Raw genomic sequence first — 18,161 nt, 5'->3', positions numbered from 1 at the left:
AAGCTATCCAAAGTTTAGGCAAGCTGAGGGAAATGTTAAGGCCATCTTGGTCATCTGTGTTTTAGAAATTGGATGGCAATTTGATGCAAAATGTTGCTTCCACAGACGTCCCTCGGAAGGCGAACAGAAACAGTGCAGTTTCCCTCTGAGGCCATGATAAAGGCCCAGTTTCTTTTGGTTACCAGTGTCCAGTCTTAGCCCTTTCCTCTTTCAGAGGATAGCTAACTCTCACTGACTAATAAGGAGAAAGCCTCATTTTACTTTCTGTCTTGAGCCTTCTGAGACCTGGTCCACTCAGTAAGGAAATATCTCTCCCCTGGACCGGAGATGGACATTCTGTCCTTGAGTTCATCAAGGCTCCATGGTTTTGGAAAGAACTACATAGCAGAGGAAAAGTCAAGACTCTAGCCAATTTGGAATTTGCCCTGAATCTCAAAGGGGATGCACTTTAAAGATGTAGGCCTTCTCAGAGGAAGAAGACCCCTTGTGGATTCCCACTCCCAACCTGAGTCCCAACTAGCTCATCAGCCCTCAAGTGCACACCCATTTCCTTTGGGAAAACTCCACTCCCATCCATTCCTAGTCATCTGGTCTACAGAAACCATCTGGGACTGCAGCAAAATGGTTAGTGATGCCTCTTGCTGTTTAAACCTCATGAAGCAACCAGGGATGAGGGCTCCTTGTTACATGGAGATGGGTAGTAGACCTGGAGTCTGCTGGTCAGATTCATTTTTCATGATTTCTACCAGGGTAAGCTACAAGCATGCCCATTCCTTCACCCCTTATGTTGTGTCCGTCAGTCTTTCCCAATGGCCATGTTAATTTTCAGAGATGATACAGTCTAAGTTGATATTGAGAAGTATTTCTCAAACTTGCAAGTCCCCTTTCTCTTCTCTCCCACTTTTCCCTCTCCTCCCTCTTCCCCTGAGACAGTGAGCCCCATTTTTGTGCAGAACAGTGTTTAGTTTCTTTTCTTCTCTGCTCTGGGGTGAGCTCGGGGTGGGAAGGAGAAGATGACTGGAATATTGAAGGAGCTGCATTACCCACGGGCCATCCCCACCCTCCTTAGGGCCTTTTGTGAGCGACAATGGGGTGGGAAGGTTGCCAGTTCTTGCTGTAGCCCATGGGCTTTTGGCTGTAGGAATAATCCAGAGTTATAGTTAAATTGCTATATTTTAGCCTCTCAAAGGAACCACTTTCAGCCTTAAAGCAGACTCTGACCAGCAGAAGACAAGGGTTAAGGGTCAAGAGAGTTTTGAGTGAGATGCAATAGAACACTGGGGCCCCTTTGTTGTTTGCCACATGCAGGTCTGATTCGGGTCAGGATGGAGCCCCCAACAGCAGGAGTGCACACTAACTTTTACCCCAGGCAATGCTTTAAGAAGGACTCACTTGCTTTTCATGTCGGTTCTCTAAGAGGTTAGAGCATTCTTAGAGCAGCCACGGTATAAAGAGCATGGGACTCTGGACATTTGGGGCAGAGACAAAAAGCATGCTGGATGGTATGTGACCAGACATGGGCTCTGACCTGGAGTTTAGAAGGTGAGAAAGGACTCAGCTTCACAGAAGAGGCCCACAGGCTGCCGTCTGAGCTCTAGGAAGACACAGGCTCGTGACTCGCAGTAGGCCACAGCTGACTATGTTCAAAAGGCTAACTAACCAGTGAGTGGCCAGGTAAGAAATGCATGCAGTAATATGAATGGCCTCAAAAATGCCCAGCCCAGGGACTCCCTTGATGGCACAGTGGTTAAGAATCTGCCTGCCAGTGCAGGAGACACGGGTTCGAGCCCTGGTCCGGGAAGATCCCCCATGCCGTGGAACAACTAAACCCATGCGCCACAACTACTGAGCCTGCACTCTAGAGCCCATGAGCCACAACTACTGAGCCTGTGAGCCACAACTACTGAAGCCCACGTGCCTAGAGCCCATGCTCTGCAACAAGAGGAGCCACCGCAATGAGAAGACCGTGCACCGCAACGATGAGTAGCCCCTGCTCGCTGCAACTAGAGAAAGCCTGTGTGCAGCAACAAAGACTCAATGCAGCCAAAAAACAAAAACAAAAGTGCCCAGCCCAAAGCAGCTGCATCATTTTCGATGCCCAGTGCAACATGAAAATGTGAAGTCCCTTGTTCATAAATTATTAAGAATTTCAAAACAGTGCAGCAGAGGATTAAGCCAAGCACAGGGGCCCTTCTGTGTGTAGAGCCTTCTGTGATTGTACAGCCGTCCATGAACTTGGCCCTGTGTCTCCAGCAGAATTAATCCAGATGTGTAGGATGCACCATCAAAACGCTTTTCTGCATTAATCTTACATAGCAGTCAGAGAAAGCACTTTGTCCTCTCCACAGAGCAGTGATATCGGAGTAGTGGTGGGGTGGGCCTCCCCAGGGTCCAGTCTGAACAAAGGTGTCTTTTCTCTGCAGTGGAGACTGACTCCCTGCCCCTCTTCCTTCCTTTCTTTTGTGTGTGTGGGGGGTCCCTATTTTAATTTATCTGCTGGTATCCGTGCCTGATCTGGAGTTGCCTTTGTTTTATGAAAAGGCTTCCCTTACATATGATTTCTTTCCCACCTCCCTTCTTCTTAGCAAACACACAGCTCTTTAAAAGACTTTTTTGGGGCAAGTTTTGTGGGCTTTTATTAGATATACACTGTAATTCAAAACGGTGATTACATGATGTCTGGCTTTCCCTGAACTCAAATTTAATATTCTGAAAAATGGGAAGCTTTATTGCAAGGCTGAAGTACACCAGAAGTGGGGACTTGGGGGTGAGCACTTGTGGGCCTGCTGATTGCTTTCATTCCACCTCCTAAAATCTCTACCTGGCCATGGTTTGATACTTATTAACCTCCACTTTGCCTTTTAGATTGACTTTTTCATCCTCTTGAATTATGTTCATTACACAACGGTTATAAACATTTTTTAGAAGATGAATCATTCATAATTCTACAACCTTAATACTCCAACTTTTCACCTTTCCACATTCTCTTACTGTCCTGGATTATATATTTTTTGATTGTCGCATTCGTAATGGAGTTACAGCTTTTTGTCCTGGTGTAGTTGAATTTTAATCCCTTCTATACTCATAAAGGTAAAACACATGTATAAACTTAAAGGAGATGAATGAACAATAAAGCAAACAAGAAGCCTTAGAATTGCCTGCAAATAGAAGCAAAAGCAGTAATCATTTAGAGGCAGAGAGCCTAATAAAATAGAACTGAAGTGATCTTAGCAATTACTGGCTCTGTGCCTTTATTTTACAGAAAAGGAAACTGAGGCCCAGACGTTAAATAACCTGCCACACAGCTCCTAGGGGGCAGTCAGGACTAAACAGCTGCAAATGACTTTTTAAAAATAAAAGCTGAGCAGTACTATTTCCACACTAGTGTCTTTCAGTGGAGCATAAGTTCTTTGAGTGTCTATCCCTCATTTGTGATTCGAGGGAGTTGGAACAGATGCTCTTAAAAATCCTTCTAGCTCTAAAACTTTGAATCCCACTTGAAGTGAACACAGCTGGACCCCTGCCTAGTCAGTGCAGAACACACATAATGAAAAGTGTGGTAACAATTAGAACATTCACTATTTTAGCTTTTAGCAAGATGTGTTGAACCCTGGCTCACCAGGTCCTTAGGAAATCTGAAGACTGGATCTCAAACTGGATTGTGACAGCATGTCCACTGCCAGACTGATCCCTAGGCTAGTGGTCTCATTTTAAAATTAGTGACTCAGAGAAAAATGACAGGGTGTTAAGCAGACAAACGGATGAGCTATCCTCTTTCGACTGGAGTAAACCATCCCTTCAGCCTTTCAGAATACTTTTCAAGCCGAGTGAGGCCCCCTCTACTGGTAGGATCCATCATCCACCAAAAAATCAGAACTTGTTAGGTTCGTGAGAAATGGAAAAAAAGAAAAAAAAAGTCATAGGATCAGAACAGATCAGAATGGCAAGGAAACGTGAAGAAATGGCTAGTCTAAAAATATCAGCTTTTCAGACAAGGAAATGTGGATCTAGAAAATTTAAAACTGTTTTCTCATAAATTTGTTAGTAAGATTCTTCTGAGGAAATGTTCACAGTAGGTGGCAAAAATCTCTGTATTAAAATGTGAAGTTAGCTTTCTGAAAATAGAAGACCCTTGACAAATACTTAATGAGTCTAAAATGGGTAAAAATCCCACTTCTGCTCAGAGGAGAGTGGGGTTCTCTCACCCTCACACGAAATTCTGTTCTCCATTTGCTAAACCAAAGTTTCCTAAATTGTAGTCATTCAAGTCACATGCTTCTTGCCACAGCCAAGTACTAAGTGTCTTGGTATTTAATACTTTTCAATCAAGTAATTTTTTATTTTAGCCTCATCCTATGCAATAGAATGCATGAAATTTCAGGTTTGATGTGTCGTGTGTGTGTGTGTGTGTGTGTGTGAACATGCATACAGTAAAATGAGTGCATGGCTGTTAAACAATGTTCTTTTGTGTGCCAACTAAATTCATCTCATTTAATTATCTTGTGCATTTATAGTGCTTTAGAAAATACTGAGGTAAATATATCTCATGTTTAAGTCATGTAAATATAGTAGCCGTAATTTCATCTTTCCATTAAAGGCAAGTTGTTTATTGCCTTTCTTCACCTGGTCTCTCCCTCGTGCCTTACCCTCTGTCTTGAAGTCTTCCTTCATCCCCTTTCCATTCTTTCACAGTCTTTTAGTTCAGTACTCACATTTCCTTTTCCCCAGGGAGGTGAGGAAAACTTTCCCTCTCTACGGCCCACTGGGGACTGTGCCTCATTTGATATTGAACTCCAGGAAACCATATTGAAACAAACTGGTATTTGACAGAATGAATAAAAAGACCTTTGTATTCTTGTCTTTTTCTAGGAGTTGGGGCTTGAGGGATATTGAAAAGTGATGTTATTTCTATTTCATCCTTATAGTTAGCCTTCTCTGAGGAAATGGCACATAAACACAGAAAGTCCAATTTATAAAAACACATTTAATAAATGATTCCTTGAGGAATATACTGGAGAGTCTGTTTTTGTTCAGGCACTGTGAAAGCTCTAATACCTGTAGGGGAGAATGGAGATGAGATAAAGTTTGATCTTCATGAAATCTTTTCCTTTATTAAACATTCCTGTGGAATTAATTGAAGCTTTGTTTTTTCAGGAATAAAGGGGACCATTATGCATTTATTGCTGGATGAATACACTCAATTCGCAGTTAGTTATACCTTGCTACCAGTATGAACTCTCATTATTTACAGTGGATTATCTGTATTGAAGCTGATCTGAAAAAGATCAGTTTTGAAATCTCTTGTCATTATAATCTATTTTCTCTGCTTTAACCTATTGTATCATCTCTGTTGACCCTTAATGAGAAGTGAATAAATAGCCTTTTGACACAAAATATTTATATTTTTAAGCTCAGAAGGAGCTGCTCCAAATTCAGGCTGTTTTATAATAAGAAGTGCAGAACAGGAAGTTATGTAGAAAACTCTTCTCCCAAAGGAAAGAATGTCAGTGATCGGATTTTCATTTTGGTAATATTTGCATAGTAGTTTCAGAATCATATGGGAAATTTTTACAGAACAGTCCATGATAAGCCAAACATAAATTAAAACTAAAGTTACAGCAATACCTTCCTATTCTGGGAAAGCTTAAGCATCCTCAATCCTAACAACAGTTGATTTTAAAAACACTAATGCAAGACTCTGGGACCCCTGGGGAGGAGTGGGTGCTCTGCATTTACTGTGGCTCCCCAAAGAGGTTCTTTCTGATGGCAAACAGATGGAAACCCTATAGAGAGGCAGATTTCTGCTGCAGCTATCACAGGGATATACCGTGCCTTTGAAATGACATCAGCCAGGAGGAAATCAGTGACTGGAGTTTCAGATTTCATAGAAGGATTTTGCTTTGCTTTTTGTAGGCCCAAGGATGGCAGGCGGAGGCAATAAATTCTGTCTTAGAACCTCTCCTGGTAGATGTTTAAAGAGATTGTATGAATAAATCAACTGTCCCAATCCCCGGATGTGATAGGGACTATCCGGTTTGAATTTGAATTTTTTTCGTCTTTCTTGTACAGAACTGGTTTAAGCCAACAGCTCAGAATAAGTTGGGCCTGATGGGTGGAATGCAGAGCTGGTGGGGCTTATCAAGAACTAAAGTATTTATTTTTCATGAAGTTATTCCTATAACCAGGTTTATGACTGGAAAGGGCCAAAGCTGAAATAGTGCAGTACATAGATTAGCATTTCTCACCGGAGAAAAGATGAGGTTGCCTCACTTTAACACATAGGTTTACTGTTCATGAATAAATACTGCTGTTGTTTCCATTTTCATCTTTATTCTTCTATTATTATTGCACTTTTACTGAAACAGTCTTACATGAATGTGGAGGAAATTCTGAAATTGAGGAATATGTTTTCTGGATGAGTCACTATACACATTCGTGTTTATCTTATGATTTTGCCAAAAAGCAGTGAGCAAGCCTTGGACTTAAGGCAGTTCATTTGGGTGGGGCAAAACAATTCTCATTTACTTGTACATAAGTGAACGTTCACCCGAGAATACGAAGGCACACCCACTTTCCCGAGTAGCCACTGCAATTTCAAAAGGCTGGATGAGCAGTTAATACTAATGAAGTCAAGGTTTCAGGCAATGTCTTTACAAAGGTCAACTAACTTTGTCCTGTTCACTGGTACCTAAGGAGTGGCACTGGATCTCAAGGAAGACTGGGTGACTAACAGGGATTTGCATAAAAATTCATCGCCTCCTGGACAACACTCAAAATGTATGACCTAAATATGATTAGTGTGGTCTGGGTGCTTTTAGACACAAGTAACAGAGAAATCTGGCTCAAATAAGTTTAAACAATAAGATAATTTATTTTTTTTCCATTTTGAAGGAGACCCAGAAGTAGGTCAGGCTCTAGGATAGCTATTACAATGGCTTAAAGATGTCATCAAAGACTCAAGTTCTTTCTTTTTCTTTGATATCTTCAAAGTCACTTTCACCCTTAGACTGGTTTCTGTCATGGTCGTAAGATGGCGGCAGCAGATTCAGATCAACAATACACAAAGAAAGAGTCCTTCTTACATCCTTTTTGTTTTTTTAGGAGATGAAGAAAACTTTCTCAGCAACCCTTCAAGAGACTTCCCATGCCTTGGAAAAGATTGGTTCACATGGTTATTTGTAAATCAATCACGAAAAGGGGGGTTGCAACAATGGCCTTAGATCAGTGGTTCTCAACCTTGGCTGCATTTTGAAAGTTGAGAAAAATACTGATATCTGGGTCCCATTCTCAGAGATCCTGGGATGCAGCCTGGGGCATTGAGAGTTTTAAAAGCTCTCCAGGTGATTCTAATGTATAGCTAAGCATTTGAGAACCATAAATTTAGACCAAACTTCTGGAGGTGGGGGTAGAATAGGGGTCGGGAACGGATATTGGATTATAAACCACCATAACCATTAAATTTTATTGTATTTGCAATGTAAATTTTAAAATGTTAATATAGAAATCCACACATGGGATTGGAGTCAAGTTTGGAGGAATTCATATTTATAGGGAGACCTGATGAATGTGGTCCGTTTTAGGAGAACAAATTAGATTCATCCAAAGCTAATCAAAACCATTTATAAGAATGGTTATGATATTAAATAATCAGCAGCAACGAATGTAGTAAAAGTCGTGGCTCTGGAAAACGAAATGCTTAGCATTTTATAGGGTCAGAATAATTTGGAAAAAAAAAAATCTAAGGAGTGAATGAGGTCGAGTGGAAAGAGCACAGGAGCTGAGCCAGAAGCCCTGGATTCTGATTCTGGCTTGGCCACTATTTGCTCTGGGGCAAGTCGTATTAATGTCTGTGAGCCTCAGGTTTCTGATTCAAGAGGTGAGCTAGTCCAAGCCCCGGGCTCATTGTTGCAGATGCATTCCAAATGTTTATCATAATACCCAACTTGTAACTTAAAGAATCTATTTAAGTCATATTTACAAATACTGCAGAAGAATGCATTTATGGTTTTCCATTTTATATTCCACACTATTATTTCCAGAATAATTTTACAGTTTTGCCAATCATTTCATTATAAATCTCATATACATTGTCAGAAAGTCTCCCTAGTTTCTGAAAGGGGCTAATAACTACTCTCAACATCTTGGTCAGATCATGTGTAGCTCATGACTGTTCTTTGGCATTCTGTTGAAACAGTTTATACGTATTGAATCAGTACAAAAACAAAAGACCTGGAAACAAAAATGCTCTACTAACTACTTTTTCTTGTAAACGCACAAAATAATGGCATTCGTTGGCATATGTAGGTATCAGGTATTTCCTCGTAACAGAATTCTTTTTAGCAATGTGTTTCTTTTTTTTCAAATTGGAGTATAGTTGATTTACAATGTTGCGTTAGTGTCAGGTGTACAGCAAAGTGATTCAGTTATACATAAACATATATTCATTCTTTTTTAGATTATTTTCCCGTATAGATTGTCACAGAATATTGAGTAGAGTTCCCTGTGCTATACAGCAGGTCCTTGTTGCTTATCTATCTTATATATAGTAGTGTGTATGTTCATCCCAAGCTCCTGATTTATAAACCAGCCCCCCCACACACACACCACGTTTCCCCTTTGGTAACCATAAGTTTGTTTTCAATATCTGTAGGTCTGTTTCTGTTTTGTGAATAAGTTCATTGGTATCGTTTTAAAATTAGATTCCACATATGAGTGATATCATATGATACTTGTCTTTCTCTGTCTGACTTACTTCACTTAGTATGATAATCTCTAGGTCCATCCATGTTGCTGCAAATGGCATTATTTCATTCTTTTTTATGGCTGAGTAATATTCCATTGTATATATGTACCACATCATCTTTATCCATTCCTCTGTTGATGGACATTTAGGTTGCTTCCATGTCTTGGCTATTGTAAATAATGCTACAGTGAACATTGGGATGTATGTATCTTTTTAGATTATGGTTTTCTCCAGATATATGCCCAGGAGTGGGAGTGCTGGATCATATGATAGTTCTATTTTTAGTTTTTTAAGGAACCTCCATACTGTTCTCCATAGTGGTTGTACAAATTTACATTCCCACCAACAGTGTAGGAGGGTTCCCTTTTCTCCACACCCTCTCAAGCATTTATTGTTTGTAGACTTTTTGATGATGGCCATTCTGATTGGTGTGAATTGATACCTCATGGTAGTTTTGATTTGCATTGCTCTGATAATTAGCAAGGTTGAGCATCTTTTCATGTGCTTTTTGGCCATCTGTGTGTCTCTTTTGGAGAAATGTCTATTTAGATTTTCTGCCCATTTTTGGATTGGGTTGTTTCTTTTTTGACATAGAACTGCATGAGCTGTTCAGAGATTAATCCGTTGCTGGTCACTTTGTTTGCAAATATTTTCTCCCATTCTGTAGGTTGTCTTTTCATTTTGTTTATGGTTTCCTTTACTGTTCAGAAGCTTTTAAGTTTAATTAGGTCCCATTTGTTTATTTTTGTTTTTATTTTCGTTACTGTAAGAGGTGGATCAAAAAAGATACTGCTGCAATTTATGTAAAAGAGCGTTCTGCCTATGTTTCACTCTAAGAGTTTTATAGTGTCCAGCCTTACATTTAGGTCTATGATCCATTTTGAGTTTATTTTTATGTATGGTGTTAGAGAATGTTCTAGTTTCATTTTTTTATATGTAGCTGTCCAGTTTTCCCAGCACCACTTATTGAAGAGACTGTCTTTTCTCCATTTTATAGTCTTGCCTCCTTTGTCATAGATTAATTGACCATAGGTGTATGGGTTTATTTCTGGGCTTTTTATCCTGTTCCATTTATCTATATTTCTGTGTTTGTGCCAGTACCATACTGTTTGATTACTGTAGCTTTGTAGTATAGCCTGAAGTCAGGGAGTCTGATTCCTCCAGCTCTGTTTTTCTTTCTCAGGATTGCTTTGGCTATTCGGGGTCTTTTGTGTTTCCATATAAATTAAAAAAATTTTTGTTTTAGTTCTGTGAAAAACAATGTGTTTCTGTTATGATTTGATTCCTGAAGCTTTTGCTTTACAGTGTTAGGGTGTGACCATATCTTGAGATATATACACTGTTATTTCCTGACTTAAAGAGGAACTAAATGTCTTCTAGTCTCCAAAGTATATATTCTCCTTTCCGTATACGAAGTGCATAAATTATAGGAGATGGCTTTGGCAAATTTGGAATAACTGGGACTAAGAGGTTGAGTCTTCCCAGAATAGCCTCTCACCATATGCAGCAGAGACAGAAGTACTAACCAGCCAGTAATTTCCTGGTGAGTCTTGACAAGCTTTTCTAGAGTCTGTGGACGCTCTGTGGACATACTTTTTAGAGCAGTTGCCGTGAGTGCTGGTGAAACCTTAAGTCATGTGTCTTTTATCTTATGCATTTGCCTCTTGTAATAAAATAACTGGAAACAAAATAATAATAGCAATAAATGCTTGCTCACATAGCTTACTTGGGTCCTGTTAGCACAGTGCAATTTTAGCCATTTGCTCTTTTGAACTGAGGTATCCAGTCATTGACAGTGATGTGCTTACTTTCACAAATATGTGCAAATTTCACTTTTGGACAAGGACTTGGACTCAGTGTACATGTTCACCTAATAATGTTCACAATCAAGTTATTGTCTGGTCCTACTTTAACAAATGCTTATTTTTCATGATAGAAATATGTATAGAGCTCTATTTTCTAATATTTTTTCCCTATGAAGGCAATTCCTTTTCTATTATGTACATATTTTGTTGTAGACAAGATTTCAGTATGTGATGGATCAATCTTGGCCCAAATCCAATTAAACAGCCAAAAGAACCTCAATTAATAGGGGGATTCAGGTATAAAATAATCTCCTCAAACTGCCCACACACAGCCTCCTACCAAGACAATATTAAAACAAGACCACATTATACATGATATAAAAAATATTCAATATAAATATGATTATGGATGCAGAAAAGCAAGTATACACTAGAGTTCAGAGTATAATTAATTCCCAATGTCATGGAACATTTTAAATAATAAAAATATTGTACATCTTTTTCAGTCACTGTTTTTCTATTGAGGTCAAAGAGAGTTTAAAAGAAAGTATAGGGGGCTTCCCTGGTGGCGCAGTGGTTGAGAGTCTGCCTGCCGATGCAGGGGACACGGGTTCGTGCCCTGGTCCGGGAATATCCCACATGCCGCAGAGCGGCTGGGCGTCCGAAGCCTGTGCTCCGCCACCGGAGAGGCCACGACACAGTGAGAGGCCCGTGTACCACAAAAAAAAAAAAAAAAAAAAAGAATGTATAGGAATTACTGCGAGGATACAAATAAAGCTCACTGTGTTCTACAAAATATACAGATCCAGTGTTTTAGGTGATTCCTTTCAAAATTTTCTTCTGGCTTTACTAATTTGAGAGTCACTTTTTATTGATAAATGTGATTTCAATTTGCAAAGATGCATGGTTAAATGGTTTCTAAAGTCACCTTGATAATCATAGTGCTAGCTTACCTGACACTTATCGCTAAAATGTTGGTATGCATATTTTATACCAGCTTGTGGTTTCAACCGCCAGCTATCAGAAAAGTGTCCCTGTAATTGACAAAAGGGAGAAAATAAAAGAGAAAAAGAAAAAGGAAAGGCGGGGTGTGGTAAGGGAGAGAGATTTTTCATTTCTTATCTTGTGATACATTCTGCAGCAGTAAACACTACTACCTCCTAAATAGACCTTTTGAAGGCAAAAAAAGAAACAGCTCCAAAAAAAGCTTTATAAACTGGAAATTGTCTTCCGGCTCATTGTGGCTTTGTCCTTTTGGAAAGTCTGCATGACCTCCTTGTATTAAATAAAACAAGGGTGTGAGGACTGATGACTTGATTGAATGAGTTAGTTACAGAAGTAGCTCTGGCATCTGTTATCCATTACTGCTGTTCTGTTAATGGTAGCAGACCTTTGATTAACTACTGAGATTTGGACATGAAGGGGATCCAAGGTGGGTTGTGAAGTAAATCATATAGCTAAAGCTCCGTTTCATCTTCACCTCAGTGTTCCTCTCTTTCCAGATTTCTGGCAAACCAGCAGTTGGAGGCCTTCAGGGGTAGGAGAGACTCTAATTATTTCAAGAATAATTGATTTAAAAAAATGCATATTATAATAGCCTATTAATAAAACTCCTGGAGTATATATCATTTATGTATCATTTTTGGTATATCATCTTGGGGAAGAATTAAAATCACATCTCCCCATCCCCAACAAATAGACATTAGTAGATAAACTAAAAGAGGGAAGTTAAGAGAATTAATTTCTAAATATTTACAAAATTCTTGATTTATGCACAACCATAGCAGAGAACGAGGACTGCCTTACAGTACATTCATAGCTAGAGCTGTAAGCAAATCTCCAAGTGAACAAAAAGACAAAAATGCAAATTTCTTAGTAGTAGTCAAAATGTTATAGCATCCAACAATAACAACAAACATCTACCTGAGGGGTTAACGTTTACTGTCATAAGTCAAAATACCATAAAACATTCATTTATAATACAAATATATATTGTGTTCCTTAGTGACTTGTTTATATATTCAGGTCGTAAAAGAAGGCAACTTTCTTCTATATGACTTATACAGAATCAGATGTTATAGCCAGAAGTAACTGTGAAGAGCATCTAGTAGTTCGAATGATTGGGATCTCAAGGGGTAAATGAATTTCTTAAGTCCTAAAACTTAATTTTGGGAAGTCTGGAACTCATACCTTAGTCTTTTCATTATCAGTTCGGTGCTCATTTTCACCTATACTGAACACATCACAAAGTGTCCACACTTGATATTTGTTAGTATTCACAAGGAGGCACAACAATTCTGGAAAATAAAAAGTGGAATATGAAGGGAAATTTTGATTATATAACTTAAGACCAACCAAGCAACCAAATTATAGAAGAAAAATGAAGTCGTGGACCAAACTTCATACCTGAAAAAAACCAATTCTCATTCAGTACTTCTAAGAGAGCTTAGGCCAGGGGTCCATACTCAACTTTGCTGAGACCCAGAAAGTTGAAGGACTAAAAAATGAAGTGGAGGCAAAAATTAAAGTGAGAATTGGTCTTATTGGACAGCACGGTCTATCCTGAGATGGCGCAATGAACCTATATTTATTTGCTGATTGAGAAATGGTCCAGCCATGGACCATTACATATTGATCACCAGATGAATGCAAACATACCCACATTAGCAGTTCTTTGGCTCATGCCACACCCTTTTCTACAGCCTAAAGTAGAATAGAAACTGCTATTTACGGTTACTTGCTTATACAAAGATGTCACTCTAGCAATTGTTGCTTGGGGGCAAGACCTGGTGACTGTTACTGGCAGAGAGAATGCAAAAGTGATTTAGCTCATACTGCATGCTCCCTACTCTTCTTAAAAAAATGGAAAAGTTCATCAAATAATATTTGTTATTATAATTTTAAGTGTACAGAGTTCAAATGTAACAACTGTAAAGTCAAGGATAAATATAGATTTTTTAAATGTGTGAAATGGGAGTAACAAAGCTATTTAGATAAAAGCCATTATCAGACATTACTACATATTCCAACCTATAATCTCATGAATCAAAGCTTTTAACTGTCTGGATTCAATTGTGACTGTATTCTTTCCAATATGCATTCTTTCTTCTCCCAGGGGTTGTTCAGTAACAGCAGGTGTGTTGAGTGTGCATCCCAGTTAACATGCCAACAGGAAAACCAGAACTGTAAAATATTTATTTCTTTACATGCTCCAGAAGTTAATTTGTAATAGAAGGAACCACTAGGTTTGGAAAGGAGTCCTTTACTTGAGTGAGGACACTGTATGTTTTCTATACTTCTTAAGCAAATGGAAAATTTCCTCCAATGTACAGCATATTAATTCCTTTAATAATGCCTTCAGAGTTTCCTTCCAAATATGAGACCATCACCATCAACTAGATAAATGGTACCAGCTTGGATAACAGGCTAAAAGATGACATAAATTCCAGCCCATGCAGTAGAAGTCACTATGAGCCAAATTCTCGCACAGATTACGATAGAATTTCAGTACCCAAAGACGTCATGCTACAGAAGAATTATTCTCAGCATGCTTTCTCTGGGCACCTATCTAGCTGTTTCCTCTGTGAAAAAAAAAGAAAATTATTATAGCAGGAATTCCTACTGTTCATCAAGAGCTATTAGGTTGATCCATGGGAATTACTATTTTTATAGGCTGAAAACTTTCAAAATCAGCAATTTCATATGATTCAACCTAATGCTTTTGACTTTTTCTAAACCAGATCAAGTGAGCATGGCAGTTACTTTTATGAAGAGCAAAGGTGTAAGGGGTTGGGGAAACAAACAGTAAATCTCTTGTAGCTTACAGAAAATTAAATGTCTATGCAGAATGAGTGGGGTTCACAGTGAGAACCCCCAAACACTATTGAGTTTTGACTATGAAACTGGCATTATGAATCTAACAGATAAGTTTTCAGAATCCATTGATACCATTCTATGGTATGAGTAGGAGAGTTTGATAGGGTCATTGGAATAGCATAGAATATTTTTCCTTTTCCAAAAGGCTACAACATACAAACAAAGTCCAGTATTAATGTGTCTTAAGTAGAAACAAGAACTAAGAACCGAGTTCTAAGGGTACTTGTTATTAATCACTGTTAAAGATCAGTTATGCAAAGAGTAAGATTATATATTCAAATTATTCACAAATGGACACAAGAAAACCATAGAAATTGGTTAATTGTTTATTGTCTCCACACCATAGCACCATAGTTTTACTATGGCACAAGATTTCCTACTGAATCCTACAGATTAAAAAAAAAAATTTAGAACATAAGGAATTCTTGTTAGATAAAGCATTACAATTGTATTGGAAAATTCTGGCAAGACATACTAAAATCTATGCAAAATGTATGCATTACTAATTAGTGTTACTTAAGGGTAAATTGTTGAAGTATAATGTGAAACCCTATTATTAATGTCCAGATGTTCTATACATTAACTGAGTTCTGGATTTGATAGTGCCTGGTCTCTGGATGATATAATCTTCTCATGCAGGATTTTTTCAGGATATAGCAAAACACAAAAGATACAATGGAGAGAGAACATAGGCATTACAAATACTATTAGACACACTTCCCCATTCATTTTTGAATTTTTCATAAATCCTTCTAGGGTTCAAGTTCTTTTTATTATAATTCTTTTGTGAGGTTTCTCAAAAGATACATCAAAATTATTTTAATTATAATTTTAAAGTGTACAAATTTCAACGTATAACAAATGTGAAGATGCCAAAGGACAAACACAGATAAAAGAGTTGCAAATATGTATAGTTAACAGAGCCATTTTGATAAAAGCCATTATTAGACATTACTACATATTCCAACCTATAATCTCATAAATCAAAGCTTTTAGTTGTCTGGATTCATAAGTGACTGTATTCTTTCCAATATGCATTCTTTCTTCCTCCAGGGGTTGTTCAATAACAGCAGGTATGTTCCTGCCATAAAGTTCACAGTGTTCTAGAAACTGGACACATTCTTGAATAACACTGTCACGAAGCACAATCATGTGTTTTGACATGTTTTCTAGTAATGACAGGAAGCATCTTTTGGCGTAATACCAGGTATCAGTTCCCAGTTTTTTATTATAAGGTTCCAAGCTTTTGATAACCCGAGAAATACCAAAGTCATAATTTCCTTTGGCACAATAGAGCGTCCCTATCACCAAATTCACAATGCAGAGATGGTAGATTTTCTTATCTGGGTCCTCATAGGAGAGCTGCTCTTCCTCCTTTTCAATCTTCCTCATCAACTCCTCGGCTTCTTCGTTTTGACTTGTCATAATATATGAAACACACAGGTTAGCCAGCACAATAGCACTGACATTCAGGATGTTGTCATAATGCTTCTTGACTATGGGCTCATAAAAACCTATGGCTTCTGTGTATTTGTTTTCCTGCATGAACAGAACATGAGCCACATTCAGCTTCCACACATCATGATCATTACAGAATTCCACAGATTTGCGGAAGATCTTTTCCACCATTGGATAATTTTCAAGGTTCCAGTAGATTTTGGCCTGGGCCATCAGCACGGGAATATACTTCTCAAGGGTGTCATCATATTCATTCACTGCCTTTTTGACAGCTTCATCATCTCTGTTGTGTCTTGCTTCCTGCACTTGTTTGGTGAGTCTCCGGAGCTGTTCAGTCAGCATCCCTGCTAGCCCATCAAGCTTAATGAAAGCCTCTTCAGGAGCTGTCTGGCAAGTGATCATGGCATCCAAGAAGTCATAGAGATAGGGTGTGAGGAACTTGTAAGTCAAATGGGCATTCTCTGCCAGGACATCTGCTGCCAGGTCAAAATACTCATATTTACAGTAGAGCAGCAACAGGTTGCCAAAGGTCTCTGGGGGAAAGGGATTCTGTTGGAGCAAAAACTGTAGCTTCTCAAACCCTTCTGTAGGCCTGGCATCCATGTTCATTAGCGCCTGGTTGTGCAGGGTCACAGGGTCTAACTCTTCCTCTGCCCTCGGAGGCATATCCGTGAGGGTTTCCTGGGCCACCTCATAGTTTCTCAGTTGGTATTCTATGGCAGCCTTGAGGTTGAAGGCTTCCACCAGAGCGGTCTGGTGAAGGACTAAGGTGTTGCCAACACTTCGAACATCAATGCCCTCAGTGGTCATGCCCACACCCAGCTCTGGGTGCTGGCGGATGCCGTGCTCAATAATGTCGGCGATATGCTTCAGCGCGGATGCATACTGCCGGCTGCTGTAATAGGCCAAAGCCAGGTTGTAGGAGAGGTCAGGCCGGTAGCCCGAAGCCTGCAAGGCAGCAGAGAACTTGGAACACGCGGCTTCATAATGTCCCTCCTTGTAGAGCAAACAGCCCAGGTTGACCTGGCCATCGAGCTCGTTCTCGCCCCCGCTGTCTTCTCCTCCTTCCCCACTCAGTAGCTGCTCCACCAGGCTCCTGGCCCCGGGCAGATCGCCCTCGCTGTACTTGATCGCGGCTTGGAGACGGAGGACCCGATTGTGGTAGGCGGGGTTGTCCAGGAGGAGGAAGGCGACGCGGGTGGCCTCTGGGTAAAGGCAGGCCTTGTACAGGGCCTGGGCCTGGTACAGGCGGTACTGCTCCAGCTCCGGGTGCAGCTGGCCCAGCTGCTCATAGCACTCGGCGGCCAGCGCGAACTCCTGCAGGCGGTAGTAGCAGTAGCCCAGCAGCGACAGGCCGGCGCGGCTCCTCGGGCTCCGCTGGAGCTCTCCGCCCAGCAGCTGCACGGCCTCGGCGTAGCGGGCATCCCGGATGAGCCGGTACACGACCGCGGTGAACTCCCCGTCGGGGATGGGCGCACCGCTCAGCCCCGCCATAACCTTCTCCGCGGCTGTGCGTCCCAGTTACCACGGCAACATGCCAACCGGAAACGGAAGGCTGTTTGTCCGGATATTGCTTTGCAACGGAAAAACTCTGTAAGGAATATAAAGGAATCACTGAGGTGAATCATTAAACTACTGTATTGGCCCTCGAAGACTCTGGGCTGCGAAGGTCGTGAGTCCAGCAAGAGAGATGAAAGGCCTCGTGGCAATTCAAAAACGGAAACTCTACTTCCCGGCATGCACTGGTCCGATGGCGCCGACGTCGGAACGTGGCCGCGCTGCGCTCTGGGAGGCGTAGTCTCTGCGGGACGGACCCTCGGTTGCCGGGAGATGAGGTTTCACTTGCCTTTCTTTAGTGTTGAGGTTGATTGAGAGTTGCTGGCTGCCTGCTGTGTCACCTGTCTCCGGCGCGGGGAAGAAAGATTTGCGGTCTGAAATCACTTGCTTTTTTAGCCTTATACACTTTGCAGTACATACTAATGGCGTCGTTTCGCGGTTTGTTTTTGTATTTTAATGGGAAGGAAAAGGTGGAATATCTCTTTGGCATTCTCCTGGAATTAGAGTAGCCTCTCTTTTTAAGCTGCCTTGAGGGCACACTGTCTAAGACATAAATGCAGAGGGTAATAATAGTTCTTATTTTTATCGTTTCCACAAATTAATGATGGTAAATGGTTTTGTGAATATTATCTGGTATTGGGAGACGTTTAATTTTAGATCCAGGTGTTCCCCCCTCACCCCAAACAGTTATTACTGAACAGATGTTAGCGTTTAATCTTGGC

General features: G+C 40.2%; 1 protein-coding gene and 1 pseudogene across 2 annotated transcripts in view; one reads left to right on the top strand and one right to left on the bottom strand.

Moving 5' to 3' along the window:
* LOC149748561 (uncharacterized) overlaps nt 1-18,161 on the top strand; it is a 91,970-nt pseudogene that overhangs the window by 38,635 nt on the left and 35,174 nt on the right. The gene's annotated exons all lie outside the window — the stretch shown is intronic.
* Nucleotides 14,694-17,738, bottom strand: LOC111172909 (intraflagellar transport protein 70A). Its single transcript, XM_022570118.3, has one exon. The coding sequence runs from the start codon at nt 17,374-17,376 to the stop codon at nt 15,379-15,381; it is 1,998 nt and encodes a 665-aa protein (XP_022425826.2). The 5' UTR covers nt 17,377-17,738; the 3' UTR covers nt 14,694-15,378.

Source organism: Delphinapterus leucas, chromosome 8, assembly GCF_059928025.1.
Source record: "Delphinapterus leucas isolate spDelLeu-1000000601 "Yukka" chromosome 8, BTC_Dleu_Yukka2, whole genome shotgun sequence".
NCBI classification, from domain to species: Eukaryota; Metazoa; Chordata; class Mammalia; order Artiodactyla; family Monodontidae; genus Delphinapterus; species Delphinapterus leucas.
The sequence above is the reverse complement of the archived record's forward strand: the minus strand, read 5'-3'. Positions and strand labels throughout refer to the sequence as shown.